Source organism: Pempheris klunzingeri, chromosome 20, assembly GCF_042242105.1.
Source record: "Pempheris klunzingeri isolate RE-2024b chromosome 20, fPemKlu1.hap1, whole genome shotgun sequence".
Taxonomy (NCBI): Eukaryota; Metazoa; Chordata; class Actinopteri; order Acropomatiformes; family Pempheridae; genus Pempheris; species Pempheris klunzingeri.
Genome location: NC_092031.1, coordinates 1,559,756 through 1,584,503, shown reverse-complemented (window position 1 = coordinate 1,584,503; position 24,748 = coordinate 1,559,756). Strand labels below are relative to the sequence as shown.

The 24,748-nt window shown below is 44.4% G+C and overlaps 1 protein-coding gene across 1 annotated transcript in view; it reads left to right on the top strand.

The window, feature by feature from the left end:
* LOC139219753 (glutamate receptor ionotropic, delta-1-like) overlaps positions 1–24,748 on the top strand; it is a 454,804-nt gene that overhangs the window by 5,997 nt on the left and 424,059 nt on the right. The window contains exon 2 of the mRNA XM_070851702.1: positions 9,827–9,982. Coding sequence (XP_070707803.1) covers positions 9,827–9,982 — 156 coding nt within the window. The remainder of the gene's footprint in view (positions 1–9,826; positions 9,983–24,748) is intronic.

Here is a 24,748-nt window from a genome sequence, read left to right as displayed (position 1 = left end):
ACACACACACACACACACACACACACACACACCAGAGGTACAGATGCAGGCCTCATTCAGTGGATTGAATAAACGTGGCATGTAGCAAAGTGTTTGACCCTGTGAGGGCATTCAAATACCCTGCGAAGGAATGTTAGTGTTCCCTCAAATTCACAGTGACAAGCAGGTAGAGAGGAGACTGTGTGGGCAGGGCAGGCGGGGGAGCGGGCTCAGGTTTGACAAATAATGGGATTTTTATACCGAAGCTGCCAAAGACTGCGTTCTGTCCGGATACTGAATATCTTTAAATGAGCTTTATTCTCGCAAGGGTAGTCTCAGGCCGAACCCACGAGCCCTCATGCTGCTGTGCTCCTTACAGGTAGTTAGGTGTGGCTCTGTGCTTATGTAAGAGCTCTGGACACACTGACATCTATCAGAAACATGATTCATTCCAAAGGGAAAGACAAGCTGCTGCTGCTTTCACTGTTTCACTGTTTCTTTCACGTTACTCCATTTTTTCATCCGAATAAATGAGCTGCTGTCACGTGTCGGCAGAAAAATATGAATGAATTTTCTAAGTTGCAAACTTAAGCCAAGACTTGCCTGCATGTTTAGCAGCCAGAGCCTTTTAATTAGAAGCCTGACCTGATTACTGGTGTGCTTCACATGAAGTACTGAAGCTGTGCGGAAGGTTGAACACACGGTTACAGCGCGGCACATTAGCATTTTACAAAGTGTGATTATGTTTGTGCTGTCTGACGTTTTCAGCTTCTGTCGAGTTAGATTTTGTACATTAGTTGCTGCTGGTTGCTGTTTACCAGCCTAACAGCTGCAGCGGCTTGATGGATCTTAATATGCATCACATTACTTCCAGAGTAGCATTAGTCTTGTATGTAATTGTTGGTTGTAAGTGCCTTTCGTGTAGGTAATCTCAGCAGATGCACATTTCATTTGCGTTAAGTCAGCGTTTGAAGATTATTGGCTGTCTGACAGATGGAAAAAGAGCTCAGGATCTCACATCTCGTATCAAAGCTTGTGAGTTTCTAAGTGAAAAGGATGAGAATGGAGTTCAGCTGCAGGCAGATTCCTGCGGTTTATTTCTGCAGCGCTCAATCTGTCTGCTGCACCGCACGGCTGCTGATGTCTGACATGTTCTGTGTTCATATGGAAGGAAGACATAAACAGTGAATCGGGCCGCCGTGGTGTTTTGTGGTCTTTCCCCACATTCGTCATTGCAGCAGGTCGCAGAGCTGAACTCCCTTATTTGGATGTTTAATTATGATAATAGCTCAGGCGGAGTCGCCGCTTGCCCAGTGCTTCCTCCTGACTCCTCGGGGAGGACGTCATCCAAATTTCTAGAGGTTATAAATCTTGTTGTTGTTGTTGCACTTTGTGTTTTGCAACATTTTAAAGCTCCACATTATTCATTTCGCTTCTTTTAATCTCTTCTGGCTCAGCATCAGAATAATTTAGTCCGTTTAAACAGAGTGAATGTGAAGGCTAATTCCTCACAGTACATGACCCTTACTGGCCGACGACCGCGGCCTCCCTGTTTTACCACAGCGTCTCTGGCTCGGGGCTCAGCCAATAGAAACCGCGCCAGGATGTCAGCGTTTGGGGGAGTACGGTGATCGTGTTGGACAGTTAGTTAGTGGCCTTATTTAGATTATTGAAGCTACTAATGCCAAATTACTTTATATGATTACATCTAAGCAGCACAGCTCTCTGGTGGCTTTAGTCAGGAGCAACTTTGACCCAAACCGCCGTTTCCCAAACCTTTAACCACCTGCTTCTTGGCCCAACCGAGCCTAAACAAACAGTTTCAAATCAGACACAGGTTTAAGTAGCGGTCAGTCGTAATCGTGTGCTGATAGGGCTGTTAAATCAAAGCATTTTATATATTATATTATAGATATTGTGGTCTAAGATACATGTGATGCAGCTGCAGTGTCCTTTTGTTACACCTCTAAAATAATAATAATATACATGTGGAATACCTGGAGGTGAAATGAAAGTACGATGACATTTAAACACAATCACTAAATTGCTTTGGAAATTACAAAGCAATTATTATAATTTGCATAATTTTAAGGAACACACAAATACAGATTAACCCACATCAGTAAAAAACAACAACATTCAAAATGACAGGCAGTGAGCTGCAAATAGATAACAGACACTTGAGTTTAGTATAGAAACAGTATGTACTTATGGTTTGGGTTTAACAGTGTTACAGAGAATTAGACGTCACTCGTGTTATTTTTCAGTTCATCTTCACAGTTTCAGTCATTGGTATTCTTGTCTGGGCGGGAAGTTTTCCAGGTCACCACTTCTCTCTCAGGTAGGGAGACTTTTTCAGCGCCACTGCAAAGTAAAATGTAAAACCAGAGAATAATTTGTGTTCCTGCATGTAATCCTGCTCCAGTGATCTGCTACATGTGTTTTAATTCCCCCTGTGCTTTCACCTACCAGTGATTTACCACGCGGGCAGCTTAAAAGATAAATGACACCCTTTCTATTACCATTGATTAATAGGAATGGATTTCCCCGCGTGGGAGTGATGAAAGTATAACTGTATTGACTGTGTGCGCCGAAATCGACCATTTGCATCGATTTAAAGGGCACCGCGTGATCAGAGGTGTGATAGAAGGTGGACGAAGGCTGATTTGTCCTACATTTCCCAGCATTTCAGCCAGTAAGTCTCTTTATTTGGTTTCCTTTCCACGGAACCAAACCAGGCCGAGAGTCCATCTTTCTGTCGTTGTCGCCTGTCAAAGATATAAATGATCTATTATCACCCAGGTTTTCTATAAAATAATCATAATTCAGCTTCTCTTTGAAATTCTTATTCTCGCGTCAGCAAATTACATCTGTGGCGTCGAACTGAAATCACAGCAGAGAATCAGGAGCTGCTGACTTGTCGCTGTCCTTGGTGCTGAAGAGGCGGCAGCTGTGTCTGAGTATTACTACCAATAATTGTCTCCGTCCAAGGTGGTGAAAGACGGGGTTAAAATAACAGTGCTGAGTGCTCTTTTTTTATTTATTTATTTGAAAACAGGATATTAATGTGATGCTGTTGGACTCCTGTTCATCCTGCTAACCCCTCCACGAGGTCCATGTGGTCTGGAATAGGATGAAGATTACAATTAAAAAGCTATAGGCCGAGATTTACAAAGATTAGACCCAGTTCAGATGATTAATACAATTTATTCATACATGAGCACCGACATACTGACACATAACAGTGGTGGAAAGTACTACAGTAATAATAATATTCTACTTTTCTCTTTTATAGTTCATTTGTCAGATTTGAAATCTGAAGCAAACGTATGATTTGTTTCTACGTAACATGCAGTGCTCCTTTTTCCACCAGCTACAACATTAAAATTATGCTCCCACATGATAATAATAATCCAACAGTAGAGCTTAATAACAGTCTGAAAGGGTATAATCTGCATTATGAGTACTTTTACTATGAAATATAGTTTTTAACATAGTGTTATTCATATAAAACTACATGTGGGGTAATATGATTCATTTAACTACCCAAGCAAAGGAAATAATACTTCTTCCACATGTACATTTTCCCTACTTAGTTCCAATTAATCCATAAAACCAAAATGTCTGTTGGATAGAAAGAGGAACTTTGAATTTTGCATAAATTCACAGAACTCACACAAGAAATCGAGGGTGAGTTTGCTTCACATGAAATCTGCAAAATCTTCTTAATTTTGCAGATGTAAAATCTGGAAACATTCTCATGTTTCCTTTTGGCAAGTGCAAGTACTTATGAAAAAAAAAAAGTCAGAGAGTATTCACAGGCTCCATAAAGCTTCTCTGAGATGAGTGGGTCCAGGGAGAGGCCAGGGTTCATGGTCGCTCATCACACAGGCTGCTAAATCCAAAAGTAAACCAACCACTTCCTCTGATTTTCCGGCCAACTGGAGCTGTGGGACCCAAAGCCCCAGACTTCTGTTTGATTACCTGCCAGAGAGACGAGGGGGCCTGACAAACCTACCGACTACAATACATTGTTTTTGCATCAGCGGCAAAAGAAACGGCATTTGGCAGCTGGCCGGTGTGAAGTTCTCTCCCTGTATGCAGCGCAGCAATGTTTGCTAACACGCTCGAAAGGCCACAGACTCTCAGATCACACGTGCATTCGACAAGAGTTCCTTTTCTGGTTCTGTGGCATTTATTTACTACTCAGCTTCACCAGAAATACAATGAAGTGACCTGCAGGACTTAAGGCAAAAGAAATGTTTTAATAAAGTGGAATTTATATGCAGGAACATCAAGTGATGCTTTGTTTCCTGCTGCTCTCTGCTTTCCTTCAGATGAGTGTATGACAACACTAATATAAAGTTAATACGGCCATTACAAGTGGAAACAGTCATGTGAGAACATAATGTCCTTATTTTCTGATAAATTAAAGAGAGCAGAGGATGAATTGTTGCTTTTTGTTTGTCATTTTCAGCACAGAGAGGGATGGTGGAGCTGTAAAGCTGCTCTACACATCAAAATACAAAATACAGTATAAAATCAGCAGTCAACAGACGCCACAGAGCATCACATGGTGTCCGTGTGCCGTGTTTGAAATGTTAAACCGAGGTGGTGAAGTGATGCCTCCTGTCCCGTCCTGAGTCTTGGAGGTGGAGCAGCATGTGTAGGAAGAGAGCTGCTGTTGTTTAGGACGTGGAGGGAAAGTTTAACGCTGAAAAACAGATTTAGAGACACATTTGGCACGTCGTTTTTGGAGGGACGGTCACACACACACACACAGTCCTCAGACAGAAGTAGTGTGAAGTGTGGATGGGAGGGGGGTCAGAGGTCAGAGGTCAGGAGACAGGCTAATGATCCTGGACGGGCCGAAGACAGGTGAAGACTGATGGTGACGAACAGCAGCACTCCTGAGGGATTCCATCCTTGCGTTTGGTTTTAGATTTCTGCCGTCACCCCGACACAGGAGGAGGTTGATGTATATTTTATATGTGAAAACACAGAGAACACTTTCCACAAACCTCTGCTGTCGCTGCTGATAATCCACAGAACACGCTGCCACATCTTTCCATTTAAAGCCTCGGTAGAGACTGTGTGTGTTTATGAGCGCCACACACCGGTGCTCTCTCTCCTCCATTGTGTGGAGACGGAGGCAGAAACCTCAGGAAAGGATATTTCAAAAGGTGGAGAAATGAAACCCAAACTATCTGCATGGACAGATGGCGCTGGGGAGGTGAGAAAATGGGATTTTTTTTCGTGTAAATCGGGTCAACTGAGTTCAACCGAGCTGATCATTTCGCTGCCTGTCTTGGGCAGCAGGAGAGAGACTCTGAGGAGAGTTAAATTCATGGAGGTTCGATCCTGAACTCACAGAGACGCCAGAGGGTCCAGAGTCAGCCTCCTCCACCCTCAGCACTCATTATTAATTAAACTTGTTGAAGTTTGAGGCTCCCTAGTCGGCCGCTGGGAGGAGAAATATAAACCTCACCGTGTCTCCGACAGGTGCAACAAGAACTCATTCTTAATTGAAAACGCTCGACTGACTGCAATCTGAAAAGTGGATGATTGATTGATCAAGCCCGGAGGCTGCACGGCATCCACGCGCCGCCCCGTGAGGCGGGCCGTCAAATCCACGGCGAGGATCTCGGCGCTGAGCAGAGTTCATTTGGATACTCAGCGAGCTGAATGAGCACAAGCGGCCTGGCAAATTGAATTCTCACTCGTAGGCATGCTTCTCTTAATTGTGCATGACAAATTGTCCGAACAGAATCTGGAAAGTTCCATTAATCAAGCCGTCCCTCCGTATGTCTTCCCCTTTGCTAGAAACCCACCTCCCTCCCTGCATCCATCCATCCACCCATCCACCCATCAGCCCAACTACACATCCAATAATCCAGGATGTTTTAGTGTAAGTTCAGTGTCTGTTGTGCTTCTCTCGTCGTGAAGATGAGACACGTGCATCATTCCAGCTCTCTCTCTTCGTCCAGGCTCACGGATGGTAGAGCCGAGTAAACCAGCTCACCTTAGAGTCCATTTAGTAGCTGTTCTGGAGCTTTTGATCATATCACACGATCTTCTCCAGCTATTTCTGAGAAGCACTTTGATAGCTGAAGTTTAAAAATGCATCACTGACCTCACAGGAAACAGGAGTCCAGAAAACAATCCCCCTGCGAGGTCCATTTAATGTCTGTTCTGGTGCTTTTGATCGCATTATGTGATCTTCATCAGTAGATGAAGACGCAGCGGGAGAGAAACACGGTTCACATCGCTTTAGTTTGTGTGGAATAAACACATGGAGAGTTCCTAACAGCCAGATTAACCCGCTGTGGAGCTGCTGGATTAAAATGAGCTGTTGGACCGCTTCAGCAGCCGTCAGTGACTCCTCCTGCTGCAGGATGTGCTGCTCTCCTAATTACACTCTGCCCACAGCCCCACGGCCTCCTGGGACGCCTGCCTCCTTCGCCGTGTCAATTATTTGATGATAATTAAGTTAAATGCAAATGTATTTGGGAATATGCATCCCTTTACTATACTGCCATTTACATCAAAGCCAAGGAAAAGAAACCCTGTAGATGTTACAAGAAGCCTGATGGTGTCAGGTGATGAGGTCAGCAGGTGTGTGTGTGTCCTCAAACAGGTGTGCTGTGGCTCAGCTCACCTGACAGACAGACAGACAGACAGACAGACAGAGAACAGAGGCTCACACTCACAACCAGTAAATCAGATGAAGCAAAGAGGAGTTCAAGGCTGATTATCAGGCTAAAGTGGAGCTATTCTGTGGCACCAACCTGATTACCTCTGATGTGTGAAGCTGTGACTGTGTGTGTGTGTGTGTGTGTGTGTGTGTGTGTGTGTGTGTCGTTAACATCATAGCTTACTTTGGAAAGTATGTCTATCAATATTAACATAAAATGCTAATAATTCATGACTTCTGTCGGACGAACAGAAGTCATGAATTATTCCTCTTTCATCATCGACAGTGGTGCTGATGAGAGAGGACACAGAGGAGAGGAGCTCCACTCTTCTTCTTCTTCTTCTTCTTCTTCTTATTATTATGGAGCGCGCACTATGTAGGACACTCCCCCCCCCTCACCCATGTATGGGGCCTTCAGGTGCCTCCAGGTAAATCAGAGTTCTGCCTCTTTGTCCCACTCGTTGATTGGACACCGCTGATGAGGCAGCAGCCGCTGATTGGCTGTCCGGACTGAGTCTGAGCGGGACTCAGGTCCTGCTTGCTCAGGTGTAATGGAGGACCAGGTCTCTGTCGGGTCTGGGTCCTCCAGCTCGGGACCTGCTGGGCTCAATTAGCACCGGATTAACACCGGAAGTGTTGGAGCGTCCCGAGGGAAGGGGAGCGCGCGGAAACGGTAAACTGAACAAACATGGCGGACCGGACAGGACAGGTGGAGGTGGTGGGTGACGGAGTAAACTAGTCACCTACAGGACAGGTGGAGGTGGTAGCTGTAAACTAGTCACCTACAGGACAGGTGGAGGTGGTGGGTGACGGAGAAAACTAGTCACCTACAGGACAGGTGGAGGTGGTGGGTGACGGAGTAAACTAGTCACCTACAGGACAGGTGGAGGTGGTAGCTGACGGAGTAAACTAGTCACCTACAGGACAGGTGGAGGTGGTAGCTGACGGAGAAAACTAGTCACCTACAGGACAGGTGGAGGTGGTGGGTGACGGAGAAAACTAGTCACCTACAGGACAGGTGGAGGTGGTGGGTGACGGAGTAAACTAGTCACCTACAGGACAGGTGGAGGTGGTAGCTGACGGAGTAAACTAGTCACCTACAGGACAGGTGGAGGTGGTAGCTGACGGAGTAAACTAGTCACCTACAGGACAGGTGGAGGTGGTAACTGTAAACTAGTCACCTACAGGACAGGTGGAGGTGGTAGCTGACGGAGTAAACTAATCACCTGACAGGACAGGTGGAGGTGGTGGGTGACGGAGTAAACTAGTCACCTGACAGGACAGGTGGAGGTGGTGTCTCAGGTATAAAGGTGGTGTCTCAGGTATGGAGGTAGTGTCTCAGGTATAGAGGTGGTGTCTCAGGTGGAGGTGGTGTCTCAGGTATGGAGGTGGTGTCTCAGGTATAGAGGTGGTGTCTCAGGTGGAGGTGGTGTCTCAGGTATAGAGGTGGTGTCTCAGGTGGAGGTGGTGTCTCAGGTGGAGGTGGTGTCTCAGGTATAGAGGTGGTGTCTCAGGTGGAGGTGGTGTCTCAGGTGGAGGTGGTGTCTCAGGTGGAGCTGGTGTCTCAGGTGGAGGTGGTGTCTCAGGTGGAGCTGGTGTCTCAGGTGGAGGCTCTGGCTGAATGTACAGATGTATACAGGTGCACAGATCTAAACACATGTATGTAAAGCTGAACAGGAGGTGAATGTGTTGAATGTAAAACATGGAGCACAGAGCAGCAGACTGTCCCACACACACTCCACTGCTGATCCCAGACCAGGTGTCATGATTACAACATTATTCCACTTGGAGAAATCTTTGGATTAAATTAGTGAGATTTCCCCCGGCAGTCAGTGAAATTAGTCCAGGTCAGGAGAGTTATGGTCTTGTAACCAGCTCAAGCCTTCAGGTAGTGTTCTGCCCTGAGGTGAGTCAGTGGGTAAACACACAGCTGAACACACAACACTGATGCTATAAAAACACCTGAAGAATAATACAAAGCACTGAATAATTCATGAGTCCTCAACTTGGTGGTGTCAGCTGGAGTTTAAAAGCTCTGCTAGCTAACAGGGCGTCAGTTTTCTGTCCAGGTGACAGAGGTGGCTCCTCCTTCAGGTACGAGCTCCTCGGCTTGTCTCCTCCGGTCACCGTGATCAGCCACATGACGGACTGATGGACGAAGGATCATCTGTGGTGTTCGTGTATTGTTAGGAGCAGGTTTCTAGTCTAATTTTATCTTTGAGCAGACACGGATGAAGGATGAACAAGAGCTTTAGCTTGATGATGTTGTTGCCATGGAGATCTTAGGTATGATTACTGGTTCCTGGTGCTGATGCTCAGTGTTTGGAGGGTTTTGTTCTCTCCTCCAGTCTGTGCTCACAGTACACTAGTACTCACTGCTTCATCTAAATACACCTTCTCCCAGCGTGTTTTCAAGTGTTGGCTCAGTAGAACCGTCACCAAAGTTTATTCACCGCTTGTGACATGACATTGAACCACATGGTTAGCAGCCAGTTCAGCTCTTCTGTGTTTTATAACATTTATTAAATGTACTTTTGCTGTGTGTCGTGTCGTGAGCTTCTGAAGAAGGATTTCTAAAGTGCTGCTTTATTAATGTGGCCTTGGAGTATTAGTGGGGATGTTTTGTCTTTGCTCTTTGTGTGTGATTCTGCATTTCAGTTAATCTCATGTGTCTATGTACCTGACGTGTGACCTGTGGAGCACCGTTCACTTTATTCTCAACAAGCACACACACAGATGTAATGTCTGCAGCCACACTGTCTCAACAGGGTTGGCGCTGCAGCTTCGGGCTGCATGTGATGATTATTTTCATTATCAGTTATCAGTCTTTTAATTATTTTCTCTATGAATCAGTTAATTATATGTCTGATATTTTATGAATGTGTTTAAACGCTTGTCCTAGTGGAAGATATTCAGTTTACCATCAAGAAGATTGATAACCAGTCAGTGTTCAGACCTGAGGGTTACTGAAATGTTAAATAACATATCAGAATGACGGGGGATTATTTCCCTGTTGATCAGTTAATGGCTCCAGCTGTGGTTCGGCTCTTATGGAGATGAGGGCTCCCCCCCCCCCTGCTGTCACGCAGGCTGGTTTTCCGCTGTGAGCATCCAGCGGTCTGACTCTCCTGTCTCCTGTCTTCACCTGCCCAGGTGCAATATTCGAGGAGAACGCAGTGCGGGACGATGAGGTGTTCCAGCTCGCCGTGTCTGACCTCAGTCTGAGTGATGACATCCTGCAGAGCGAGAAGATCACACACTCTATTAAACTCATCGAGCCCAATAACCCTTTCCAGGCGGTCCAGGAAGGTAAGGACGCTGTGTGAAGCATGTTTACATCGTGTGTGTGTGTGAGGGAGAGAGAGAGAGAGAGAGAGAGAGAGAGAGAGAGAGGGGGAGAGCTTTTGGTTTCGACTGCAGTACTTTTTGCCTGTTTGGGTTTGTGCAGCGTTTTGTGTGTGTGGCAGTCTGCCTGTGTTCGGATTGTTAATCTTTAGGTTTTGCTGGTTCTGTCTCCTGTAGAAGTATCCTCGCGGCTAATGACCCAGGTATATCGACCTCCTAAATGCTGTTTAAATCACAGCTGCTGCCTGCTCTGTTTCTGCTCTCAGAGGACGCTGTTAGTCTTTGATGCTGCACCACAGAGCCTCTCCTTCGCCTCCTCTTTCCTTCTCGTGTCCTCCGAGACTGCTTCTCTCTCTCTCTCTCTCTCTATCGGTCTGTCTGTCTCTGTTGCTGCTCCCTGGTTTCCTCTGAGCAGAGGAAGCTAGGGGGAAGCACTGAGTCGAGCAGCCTCGTGCTTGTGGAGCTAATCTGATGCAGGATGAGTGTTTATGTTGCCACTGGTGAAAAGCCTGTGATGATACTGATGAGGTACTTTACTGTGGCAGATGACGAAGACGATGGTGCTGGGATGAATGTGGTGATGATGGTGGATAAAACTGCTGCTGATTGTGATGAGATGAGTGTTGAAGCTGAAGATTGCAGCGGAGTTAAGATGATGATGATGATGATGATGAAGACGGTGATGTTTACAATGCCGATGATTGAAGCATATTAATGCCTATTGTGATGAAGACGATGTTGATAAAGACGTGAACGTGGGGGACGAGGACGGAGGCTTTGCTGATGTTTTTTGAGAGCTGCGGTGCTGATAAAGATGCTGCTGATGAAATAATGAAGCTCAGACAAGGACGGTATTTAAAATACCGTCCTTGTCTCCACATCTCATTAATGCGCCGTCACTGCCACTTTAATTTTCAGGATGTTATTGTGTTTTTACAAGCTCGACTTTTTCTCTCCACTGTAACATCAGATGATAACATTCATCACAAGGAGGTCGGAGGTTACAACATCCTAATTAGATGATTGAGAACAAGGAAGCGTGGCAGTAGTCATCAGTGTGACCTTTTGCTGACCGTCAGTTAACGAGATCCTCGTCGTCGTATGTTGACTGTAGATTCTGAACGAATCTTTCCGCTTCATACCCAGAGGTCACTGCAGTAACACGAGTCAGTGATGTTTTAACAGGGATTTCTGCAGAGCTCTTCAGTTTTCCTGCCAGTTCAGTAAATAGCAACATGTACCTGACAACAGCGCTAGTGCTGGTGGTGTTACCTTTGATTGGTCCGTCAATATTTAGTAACCCGAACAAGTCTGGAAACCAGCGTGCGTCAGAGAGACGGCTCAGAGTCATTCGTGTTAAAAAAAAATATCGACATTACTCACTTGAGTTCAGTTTCTTGGAAGGTTTTGTCTTTAAGCACAAAGCGTAACGCCTCAGGCTGTGCCACAGTGTTTCAGTCAGCTCTGGGAAGAAAGCAGGGAGCGTGAGGGCGTCTGGGCCCCCGACAGCTTGTGTTTTCATTCTCTAATCTTTCTCTGGGCTGTAACGTCAGACCAGAGGGCGGAGGCCACAGCCACAGCACAGCGGTGTGATTATAGTGATTGAATGTTCATGTTAAGTTGATTCATATGTCTTATTTTGTGTTGGTGATCTGCTGTGATACCCCCTCCTCCTGCCACTGTTATGTAGTGAAGAGCAACGCACCTAGAAGCTCGACTCAGATTCCTTTTGAATGTGGTTTATGTTGTTCAGAAAGCAGCCCGACATACACAGGTAACCACTTCAATACAGAATTTAGCTAATCTGTTGTGGAATATCATCCACATTTCATATGAAAATCTTGGATATCATGATGTTTAATCCCTAAAACTACTTTGTTGGGTTGAAATAAGAACGTCGCTCAACCTGAAGTTCACACAGGACACAAGTCTCCAGGGTCAAAGTCTGCTGTTCCAACCATCCCTCCGCCTCCACATGTGGACTTTTACTGCTGTGAAACACTACGTTACCCTTTAGAATCGCACGCAGACACTAAAGGGCGCCTTGTGCCTTGGTATCAGGCGTCAAAGGGCTGACACACGGTGGTATTTGATACCCTGGGCTGTTTGCGAGGTCAGTCTCCCTGATTTTGCTGACAGGAGGACAAACACCTTTCATGATAATCAGCTAAGATTGGCTTCGGTTAACAGGTTATTTCCTCCAGAAGGCTCGGCAGCGTCAGTCAGACTGTGCAGCTCTAGCTGTCACTATAATTACGTCGGCCTTTTCAACTGGAACTTCAAAAACTTGGTTGTCCCCCTGAAGTCAGGAAACAAGATGAAGTAGTGGCAGACGTAGCAGAGGAGACGCTGATAAAAGCTGAACCAGTGGAGATAAAAGCTGAATCTCTGCACCTTATTCCCATTTGGTTTACGCTGGACCATACTGCATACGACAATATCCGCCTGGCTTTCAAGGTTTATCATCATATACACTCAAAACGTACCATTTACATAAATGAATAGATACTAAAAAGCACAAGCGATGAAAAGGAAATCAGAAATCCTACAAAATAATGACTCACTGAGCATGTCGGGTGCCTACTGCACATACCTTCACCTCCATATGCACACTTTTATCACTGTTATAATCTACTTTGGCCTTCAGCGTCTCCTACTGATGCTAAAGGGTGCCATGTTTCGTCAGTATCAGACACAGACGGGGTGACGAATCGGCAGTATTTGACGCCGTTGATGGGAATGAGAACAGGCTGTTTGTCCTCACAACAAACTGCACAATCACTGGCAAGACTCCTGGTGTCTGCACGGGTGTTGAGGTGAAAGCTGTTTCAGGATGGGTGGATATTCCTATTTGTAGTGTGACTGTATAAACTCCATTCCCTCAGGCTGCATGTCTGTCTCCGATAGAGCCTGATTTAGCCTAATAAGCAGAAAACTCATTAAAGTGATAACACATTTTGACTCTGGGTGCCGTCGGGTGAAGATCACGTTAGCGAGCAGCGGCTCGGGGGAAGTGATAACCAGTTGACTTGTGACACTTCTGTCATGGATGTAAATAAAAGCGTTTCCACATGGCTCATTGAGCCCCTCATTAGCAGCTCTGCTTGAGGTGTGTGCAGGAAATTACATTGATTAAAGTCAGGCGGAGAGATAATGTTAAAGCACACCTGTCGGCTTTGGATTTGTTCATTAGCAGTGCTACATGACTGCAAACCCGCATGGAGTTCCAGGAAAATTCAGGTTTTCTTGATTCCTGCTGATTGTTAACTGTTTGTTGCTCATCGCTGGGATGTTTCTGTGCAGCCCAGATTCACCTGTCAATCCTAATAATGTAGTTTTAGTATAATAAAGTAGAAGTATAATAGTACAGTGTGATGAAGACTGAGGAATGAGGAATAACTCCACACACACTCTGGTAAACTTTCATCTCTCTGCTACACTTTCGCTGCTGTAAATCTTTCATCGTGGCAGTTTTCCCTGCACATTAAAGTAAATGAATGTTTCAGGAAGTCGGTGGAGGTGGCCTGTGACTCAAATTATTCTTTTTAGATAAAGAGACGGTAGAGAGCGAATGGAGGCAGAGAGACGGACAGAAATAGTGGAAGACGGAGAGAGAGAGAGAAAGTCGAGATAGCAGAAGTGATGGGATAGTGATGACAGGCGGGAGGGAAAGGGAGAAGGAGTGAGAGAGGGCGATGCACGAAGAGATGGAGAGAGAGAGAGAGAGAGAGAAAAATGGAGGAGGAGAGGGGTGAGAGAGGGAGAGACGGTGTGAAAAAGAAGGGGGCAAGTGTGTGTGTGGTTTGAAGAATGTGTGATCAATACATCTTGGTGCAAGGTTGGTTAGATGACTTTTTGTGTGTGTGTGTGTGTGTGTGTGTGTGTGTGTGTGTGTGTGAGAGAGAGTGTGTGTCTCGATTATGGCCCAGCTGGTTTCTTGCTTGCCCTGACCTTTTCTCAGAGCTCCCATGAGCTCGGTCCTCAGAGGCTCCAGTGACAGCCCGGGCTGTCATGGATTATGGGTAATGAGAGAGGGATTCACACCCTGCCGTGTGTGTGTGTGTGTGTGTGTGTGTGTGTGTGTGTGTGTGTGTGTGTGTGTGTGTGTGTTGGCATGGCTGTGAAAAATTAACAGCTCAGCTTTTGGTTTTTTAGTGTTTCCACATGCCCGCTGACTCTTTGTGCTCCTCCTCCTAACCTGACAAAGACTCATGACACTGATGTTTACTGCTTTTCTGTTTGTCCGTCATTTCTAACTGAATATTTTGGGGTTCGTCCGACAAAACGAGCAACGTGAAGATGTCACCTTTGACCCGGGGGAAACTGTGATTGGTGTTTGTCTCTCTTCTGTGACATCTTAACAGACCAAATGATGGATCCTCACACAGTGATGGCAGCCCTAGAGATTTTATCAGACATTTCTGACTGTGTGGTGGGGAGGAGGGATCATAGGAGGTTTAAACGCTTAGAAAATTATTTTCTAATGAAAATAATAGGATTTTATTTGGCTTTGCTTGGGTTCTCCTGAGTATACGTTACACATGTGATGGATAGATGTACATGTGTTTCATATAGAAAGTCTCCACTCCATAATTGGAAAAAAAGGTAAACCAATAAATAACAAAAAAGGACAAAGGTGATAAAACATTGCTGGAAGATTTCCTACGAGAATAAGACTTAAACTTAATAAAAATAAAAAAAACCTTTGAAAATGAGAAGGTTTTACTCTTCTGTCAGTTAAAATTAAACCATTTACTGTCCTGTGACAGTAGAAGATATAATAATGTGTAGTAAAGGATAAGTGTTGGAACTGGTCCAGTAGATCACCTCAGCCAGCAGCCACCAAACGGGCTGCAATGGCTGCAACGTGATCCTTTGGGACAACTGCACCTGATCACAGTAGGTCCACTAAAAGAGCTTGTTTGATCCACTGACAGGCTCAGAGTGTTATTCTAAGTGTGTGACAGCATCATGGAAAGGATCCCTACAGAGAGAGACCTGGAAGATCCTTTTGGTTTAACCACAAACAGCACACACACCAGACTACATTCACTAAAACAGGGATTTTAGAGAACAGGACACAGGAGCTGCTGCCTCCATCAGTCAGTCTGTCTGTGTTATTGTGTGACTTTGGTGTTTTAAAGGGTTAATTCAGATCCAAAACAAAAATTTGTGTAACACAATAACACCAACAAAACTAACTGAGGGACACAGCGATACACCAGCAACTACAATGGTAGAATTACTGTTTTTGCTAATGGAGTCTGGTGTCTTTGAGGGAAAGGATCCCTACAGAGAGAGATCTGGAAGATCCTTTTGGTTTAACCACAAACAGCACACACACCAGACTACATTCACTAAAACAGGGATTTTAGCTCACAGGACACAGGACTTTGTGCGACGTTGAAGCTTGGATACGTTCTGAGCCTTTATTAAGATGCCAAAGTCACACAGTAACACAAACTAACTAACCAGTGAAGGCAGCAATAGACCAGCAACAAGGTGCTGTTTTTGGTGATCTACTATCAGTCATTTAGACACCAAAATATGTAGAAACAGGACTCAGGTTTGAAAAATACCAAATTATGCACAACAAAAATAAGATGAAATGAAAAGCAGACAAAAACCGACTCAAATGAGGCTCAAATGAAATGGAAACCACATCCAGCTCTCTTTCCAACCCCACACATGAACCTGCTGCTTGAAAAGAGCTCATCTGAACAACACAGCCAGTATAACTGGTGACTGCTCAGTGGTGCTTCCTTACACTTCTCCTCACAACAGAGATTCCTTTGTCACAATCGAGGCTGTTTATTCAGATAGGAGTAGCTCCTCATCCACGCAGGCAGGCTGATATGCAACACTTCAGCCTCCGAAGGAAAATCTCACTGAAACCATCTGTCAAACCAATCCGCTCGGATTACATGCCTCGAGTTTTCAACAAAGGGGCTAAGACAGAGAGCTGTTTCTCCACCAACTCTAATCCTTTTAACACGTACCCGCTGAATTTTCAATAAAGACATCCGTTATCCCGTGTTTGTTTTCCAGTGGTGCGGTTTGGTTCAGCAGCCCAGAGGCCCTGACCCGCTGGATTGTAATACGGATATAATCTGATGAACTTTTCAACACTGCTCACTTATTCCTTAATTGGCTTTTCAATTCAAACAAATTAGGCTAATTGTCTTATTATGATCCTGTCCGGCTCGGCTCAATTACTGCATAATGAGAGGAGAAATGACTCGGCGCAGGAAGTCGTTGGTGCAACGTGATTCCTTTCACTTTATTCCTGTTTTCCCATCTTCTCTCCGTCTTTCCTTCACAGCTTCCTGTCCTCTGGGTTTTCTTAATTGCTTTCATTTTCACTCTACTTTTTGGCTTTCTCTGCACGTCTCTACTTTTGTCGTCTTATTTCTTTTTTGATTTTCTGCCTGTTTGGTTCCTCTTTGTGTTTATTTCAGTTCCTGACAGTATTTTTCTATAAGGTGTTTTGTTGTACTGATTATTTGTGGCTTGCAGTATTTTCTTATATTCATAAAGGTCGTGTTATTCTCTATGTTTGTCTTCAGGCAATGTGAGAGACACACTCCTGTTCATCACTATATAAATTAATCACACTGACTTTGAATGCAGTGATGCACCGTTTACAGTACATGACCTCTTCACACATTTCAAATAAATCCCTTTTTAATTGTTATGTGTTGTTTGGAGACTCCTACTTTAGGAGTGTTTTTAAGGTGCAGCATGTGTTCTCAGGTCCTCTGGGAGTCCGTCTGAAGTTTATACGGCTGCAAAACAAACCTGGACTCCAAGATCTGGACCTGAGACCTCATTTAGGCCAGACTGTTTAGAGGCCAGTGTTATACTGATGCACAGACACACAGTGAGGCACAAGCTCAGCAGGAAACACACACACACACACACTCAAACACACACACACACGCTTGTGTGGGCGGAGATGATTAAATTTGCGTACATTTTTTCAGCTCTTATCTCATCCTCTGACAGAGAGGATGACAGTTAAGTTATAATGCTTGTTACATGCTGAACAGCTTGCTATGGTCTCTGTGTGTGTGTGTGTGTGTGTGTGTGTGTGTGTGTGTGTGTGTGTGTGTGTGTGTGTGTGTGTGTGTGTGTGTGTGTGTGTTGTTTCCCTGTCTGTTTCTGTTTGAGTGACGGCTCCTGTTGTCGGATCCCAGCAAACAAATTGGCCTCATCTGTCCCACAGCAGCAGGTTTACACACAGCCAGTACTGATCAGGATCAGACGTGTGTGTGGTGTGAGTGTGTGTTAAATTTCAATGACACTGCGTAAAAATGCAAATGGTTTTAATTCTGCTGTCTGACAGGGAGTTGGACAGAGTTTGGGACGAGCGTTTTGGCCACAGAGCTCCAGTACATGCAGATGTTTGCCCAGTTGTGTCCTTTTACGTCGTCACTTACTGATACCTGTGCATCTCATGCTCACATAGTTTTAAAAAAATGAATGTGATGCACAATGGCAGCTTGGAGGAACTGGTTTCTTTTTAAAAGTGGGGGTGCATGGCTAGTGATGGAGAGCAGCTTCAGTGAGGACGGGGAGTGTAGTTTTTAACTCCCATACTACAAACGACACGGCCAAATACAAGTAAATTTGACCCAGACTACCTTAAATGTTTAAAAATAGCAGTTATCAAAATGCGGGGGGTGTTTACTCCCCCCAAGTCTACAGTGTCTTCTTCTATTTCCTTTTAAACATCATCATATTTAAGCACATGTACATTTACTCTTGTTTCCCACCTGACGTGAGGTTCCTGTAGTCTTCAGCAGCATCTCCTCTAAAGACGCCTTCCCCCCGAACGTCTGCAGCAGCGGCTGTGACTTTCTGTCGATTGCATCTTGTTCCTGATAAATAAGGATCTAAAAAAATAAATAAAAAAGACTTTGTTCTTGCTCTAATGCCGCTAATCTGAACTGTCAATTGGCTCTGTGATCTTTGTCTGATGTTTGCTATTTTCTGCTCCTCACCGCCGCCCGTAATCACTTCACTCTCTGATCTTTTGCTGCTGTTAGATGTCAGTGATGCAGCATGTGGGGGTTTGATTTGGCCTAAATACTGTCAGTGCTCTTTTTTTTAAAGCCCTTTCTGTAACCCGTGGTGGTAATACACTCAGACTGTACAGCACCGTAAAATGCAGCTCAAAGTGTTTTCAGATAAAATTTCACACACTTCACTACAACCACTAATTTGTTGGGGTTAAGCGTCCCGACTCTTCACCTCCCCCATCTGCGAGCAGTTAATTTGAACACTTCCAAATGTAGTTTCCACTGAAGGAACTCGTCCAGGAGGAGGAGTCGAACTGGGCCGTCTCGTATACGACGCGTATCGAGGGTCAGAGGGGACGTGAAGGATGGAAAGGAAAGGAAAGGAAAGCCAGATAAGGAAGGATGAAAGGTATCCACCAGGACACGGAGACGAAGCCCCAGGCCGAGCTCCAGCTCCAGCTCCAGAGTTCCACTTGAGTGTGTTTAGCGGCTGCAGTCGGTGATCTGAGTTTTGCTGACTGCTACTGTAGGTGCCACTCTGAACTACTTTTTCATGGTTTTAAATTTGCCTACAGCCGTCTCTCTGTCCTCTCTTTTCTTATCACTCCGTCTTTCTGTCCATGCATTTTGAAAATGGTAAGGATAGGGGATGGTGGGGGGACGTCACAAGCCCTGAAATCAAGTGTACACATCCTGAATCTCTGTACATATTATCTTTATATCAAGACATCGATGCATGTAGTGTCTGTTTCAGAAGACACAGGCCCGACAGGGAAAAACAAATCAAGCACACACACACACTTCAAGAATGGAAAACATGAATGAAATGCTCCAGTACTGAAAGCACGATATCAAAGTGGAGCCGCACAAACACCCAGCATTCATCGGTGTTTAGCAGCCCTGTGCGTCGTCTCTGTCTTGTCCCGTTTGTAGCGTATGTGTGTGAATTATGTATGTTTGCGTGGGAGGGGATTGCAGTATCACCTGTGATGACTGACGGGAAGGTTCTTGTGGAGAAGCAGCTCAAACGAGGTCAAATCAGGAAATTAGATGAGAGGAAATGACGCTTCTGTAACGTGTTGAAACACCGTATGTGTTCTGTATTCAGGCCCCTTAAATAAAAAAACCAACACTTTAACTTTTAAATCTGAGTCGTCCTCTGGGGAAAAGAGGAAGATAACCAAGTGTTAGATGATGGTATCACTTCAGACCCTTTGTGAGGGTCTTTTGATCCAGCTGATGGTTATCTTCAGTGTTCCTTTCTGTCTCTTGATAAATCCCTTTTTAAACCCATGTTAATACCACTGGTGATAATCTGTCGTGCAACAGAGACGTTCAAACTGCAGCGGAGCAATTTATTTACTGTCAGTGGAGATGTTGGCGCCGTGTCAAAAGGCTTTATGTGGCGTGTTCTTAGTGGGCGTCCACTTTAAATTCATAAGTCAATATTTCATAACCGTAGATGTGTTTTCTCGCTGAAACCATAACAGGCTTGTAAGCAAAGGTCTTAAAATGGCCCGTAAATCCTCTAATAACCTGTAACGGGCCCTGCTTTGATTCCAGTGATCATTTTGTAAGAGAAGGTGGCACGTTTACAGAGGCTCACATCACATTTATGGAAATGAAGTCTATCAAAGTGAACCGAGCCACTTTAAGCAGTTAGTTTTGTCAACGGGAACATCGGAGAGCAGTCGAGGTAGATCTTCTGGAGAAACACAGAAAATTGCCTTATTAGTATTCTTTGCTCTTCTTTCACAGTAATTATTCACCATTAGCTGCGTTTTTGTAGTTTATCGACGGCACAATATAATAACAGCTAAATTATCTTCAATTCAAAGTGCCATCTGTTTTTCTGTGATGGAGGCTTTTACTCCTTCAGCTCTCTGCTTGTTATTAATCCGCGGGGAATTGCCAGAAGGGAAGGGAAGGGAGGGTTTGTCACACATCTGAGCTCGCTCGACTTTTTGCCAGAGGAGAGAGTGAGCGAAGGGAGGAAAAAGGTCTCTCGCCCACTCCCTGTCTCCCCCAAGCTAAGTCTCATCCTGTCACTTTGTGTTTCAGACTTTGACTGAACTTCTTTTCGTCTACCTCTCTCCTGCTTTCTTCTTCTGCTCAATCAAACCTGCCTGCCTGCCTCCTCCTCTCTCTCCACGTAGCTCCCTAGGAATTCATTCTGGGTCTTTATTTGACATGGCTGCTAATTCAGCTACCAAGCTCATACTCCAGATTCTGCACTTTAGTCAGCGTTGTTAGTTCCTGTGGAGCGCTCTGAACCAATTAGAAGAATATTGTCTGAAAAATCTGACGACTGATGGGTTAATTGATTTAAAAAGAAAAAAGATCTTCTCCAAATACTTTAGTAGGTGGGAAAGAGAAAATAGACCAAATATCAACTGGTTGGGAGGCTCAGATTGAATTAAGTTAACCTTTAATACAAATGCAAACTAGTAGAATATCGTCTCCCTGAAGTTAATGTGGTGCATTATAAACCTGCCTTTTCTCTTTTTTGATGAATCCATCTTTTATGTCTCCAGTTTGAAAAGACTTGGTGCTCCATAGATACCGATTCCTTCTGAATTTACAGTGTTACACATCCCACCTTTTCAAGATGGCTCACCGTGAATGTGCCTTCATGCCGCCTATTGTGCAGATGTGGTGTTAATCGACGGAGGTGACCTCTCCCTGAGCTGTTTATTCTGCTCCCAGCTCTTCTTGCATGTCTCCTGTCATTGACTACAGTTTAGTCTAATATCTACTGCCCCATAAATCCTCTTCTGTCAATACCAGCGGCCATAACGGCCTGTCCTAAACTGCCCGAGTCACTCATACGTGGGGAATTTACATCAAAATGCTGTGAGGCTGCAAGATCTGCAATGGGCCCATATTTCCTCTTCATCATGGCTAAGTGAAGCTGGACTGACAGCAGTAGGAGCTTCGGTGATACGATAGATCAAGCAGCGGGCCATCTGCTTGCCATTTCTGATTGGGGGACATAAATGTTGCTCTCTGTGTTTTTAAAGTCACCAGTGACAGAGAACGTAGAGAAATGAAGGGTCCAGGAGTTCGTCCAGGGGTGAGGAAAGTGAGACACTGCCAGACAAGGACTGGATTGATCTGGCGTGGCTCTCTGGAAAGCAGCAGATTGTCCTCACCTCACACACACACACACACACACACACACACACACACACAGCGTCTCAACACTTGATATAATTAAAGGGGTTTTATTTTTGCCAAATTTCCACAGCAGGGACAATTAGGTTTATTACTGCGATAGCCAGAGGCAGCTCAAAATGTTAACAACCCAGATTCAAAACCACAATTACCTTATTTAAAGCGGCAGTCACCCAAGTGGCAAATAATCTCTGTAGGCAGTGAAAGGCATGGGAGGGCCGCTAGAGTCAGTGTGGTGGTGTTTAGAGACTGTGCAGCAGTCAGACGGCTGGAAGTAAGGAACCCTGAAAAGGTGAGGCTGTTCTCCAAAATGACCACAAAAACAAGCGAGTCGAATGCATCAGTAAATGTATATCAGCTTCCTGTTCTTCATTTAACAGACTCCCTTTTGTTTGCTCTGCACATAGTCTCTGAAAGAAACAATTGATAAATATTCAACGAGCATATCTGTGGAAAAAGATTGGTGTGACTCCTATATAGGCAAACAATAAACTCACAAACATATATGTGTGTAATTTCAATCTGCGTGAACTTGTCTGTTGGATTTCATGCATGTGTTGAATGCAGCGAACTACATAATATCAGGATTTCATGGAAGCCACATTTCATTGAGAACTGCTGTGGTGTTTTAGATATTGCTGGTTATTTCTCTGCCTCCCAGGAGGATTATTTTTTGATTCAAACAGAAACACGTTATTAATTTAGCTGGATAGCAGACCGCCATGGTGATGAGACGCTCTGCTGCTTCCCGGGAGGAGCAAATGGCTTCACGGGGGGGAAATGGATCAGACCCAAGATGCCTCTAACAGATCTGCTCTGGCACTAACATGACAAATAAGATTTACAGAGTGGTTTGCTGCGATTCCTCAAGCATCTGGATTTGAAACTGCAGAGGGGGGTTTGAGCTGGTGTTGGCGTTGTGTGGGGAGAGGAGAGGAGGGGAGGGGAGGGGGGCTTCGCAAATCGATTCAACTTCTACTTTCACTTCAGCATTCATCTTGTTAGAGTTTGGAGATAAGGAGGAGTGTGTTTGATGGTTTGGTTTTTGAAAAGCAGATCTCTGTCCCTATTGTGATATCATACATTTTTTTTTTGGTTTGCAGCCAGAGATTAGAAAAGGTTCCTGCTGGATGGATAGATCAGTGAGATGTGAGGTAATTTCCTGGTTTCCTGGTTCTTGGGTAGGTAACCAATGTGGCAAACTGATACGAGCCTCAGCAGATCCGTCATTGTTCAATAAAAGAATAATTGATCACAGCAAAGCGAGGATTATACATTCACTACAGTGGCAGACCTTCCAATGATCTATTCTTATGTCTAAAAGTAAGATCTGACCTCTGATTGTGTTTTGCTTCACTAGTCCCAAGAAAACTGAAATTGTAGCCAAGTTTTAAAGGATTTGTTTTCAAAATAAAAGCTTTGACACGACAGCATATAAAGAAACTGGTGGCATTTTTCTCATTGAATAGAATAAATAGGAAGCTCTAAAAACCAAGTATTTAAAACCATAATTGTGTGGAGAAGTTTAGTAAAGTGGTGACTCGGCTTTAAGACACGTTTCAACAGCCAATCAGCTCGTAGCCCTCCAGCTGGTTAAAATCAGAAAGTGAGCGTTCCCTCATCAATCTGTTTGATTGATGGAATAAAATCAGCAAAATCTGCTGCTTGTCACATTGTACACAACCTTCAACAGATTATTTTTTATCAATACTAGAAATGCAGCTACAGAAGAGCCTGAAAACCCAGTGACTGGACTGGACAGGTTAGTAAGCAGAGAGTAACTGCAAGTTTAACCGGTCTTGTTATGGTTATTTTAATGATCAATTAATCTACATATGACAGCAGGGGTGTCAAACTTACGGCCCACGGGCCAAAACCGGCCCGCTAGAGGGTCCAATCTGGCCCACGGGATGACCTTGCAAAGTGTAAAAATTACAGAGAGGACAAATTTCAGGTCGTTCAGAATGTACTTGTACTTTTTTGCACTAAAACAAAGGGAAAAATGTGGCGTTGTCGTTATTTAGAGGTTATTATGCTGTGATTTTACTGGTCCGACCCGCTGGAGCTCAGACTGGGCTGCATGTGGCCCCTGAGCTAAGATGAGTTTGACATCCCTGGATTACGGTGTTGACCAGTCAATGAACAGCAGCAAAATAGTAAATCACAACCAAAAAAAAACCGAGAAAAGCATCAAATCCTCACCTTTGAGAAGCTTGATCAGAACTGACTAATGGTCTCTGCTGCACCGTTGGGAACTAACAATAACATGTCAGATGATAGTCGAACTGCAGCTGCTTTTTGGGAGTTGATCAAAGATTCTTCAGCTGGCAAGATGATTTTCTTGCCCTGCTTAAACTTACAGCTGTGCAAAACTTCCTTTTGAGAAACTGGACAGATTTAGACACGGTGACGTCATGTCCCAGATGCTTTCCGGAAGCTTTAGCAGAGTTTGACAGCAGAGAAAGTTGCAGCAATCAGAAGCGTCAATGTGAACATCGGGCTTTGGTGTCAGTCTAGCAGAATCAAAGAGTGAGACGTTCGAGGCCTTCAAAGAAGTGGAAACAAAGAGACCAATTTCTAAAGACACATGAGCGCCAAGTCGACCAGGATGACATGCAGCTGGGGTTTTGTGTATAAGACGTCTAGTTGGATTTTTTTAAAGTGTTATTACGGCGCTCTCTCCGCCCACACACGTCTAATGCAACAAGTTCAGACTCCTTTGGGGGTTCACTGCACGCATGAAGTCAGTAACTGAAGTAAATGAGGACGGTTGAGGGAAAGAAGGTTCCAGCAGTCATCTCACTTCCATCACAATACACCAGACTTTGGAAATGGGGAGAACTTATTTTTCATTACACAGTTACGGCTGAATGTGTGAGACATGAAGGATGAAGTTCTGCCCTTAATGTCAGGATGTTTATTTCTATGTTGTCAGCAGAGTTTCTGTTAAGGGAGGTGTTACAGTGGTGTATTAGGGCCGTTATAGGTGGAAAACAACCACAAAACTAAAACTAAAACGTCCCCAGAGCAGCCAGAGGAGGGGGCGAACTCAAAGTCAGGGAAACAAAATGTCAGACACACTGTTTTTCACTCATATCATTCCATTAATTTCAGATTCCTGTCCATACATTTATGTCCACAGTGTAAATATTTAGTCATCATTACAACATATATTTATTTACTATGGCTTATTTTCTACTGTTTTCTTTCTTCTTTCTTCTTTTCTATTACTTGTTGCTGCTGTAACATGTTGAATTCCTCCCTATGGGGGTTCAATAAAGAACAGTCTAAGTCTAGATTAACTTCTCAGAAGTGTTACAGTAAATTGGATCAACGTCAGACACCACGGACGCCGCTGCCTGCTGTGTGTTCTTCTCGCTCATCAGATTCTGTTTTCTTGTCTTGTATATTTATAACTTTAATCTTTTTCATCTAAAATTCTCTGATTTTTTTTTCTCCTCTGGCTCCATAATATATTTTTACAAATGTTTTACGTTCACTGGGCCATAGAAGTGAGCTCTTTACCTTTTATTAG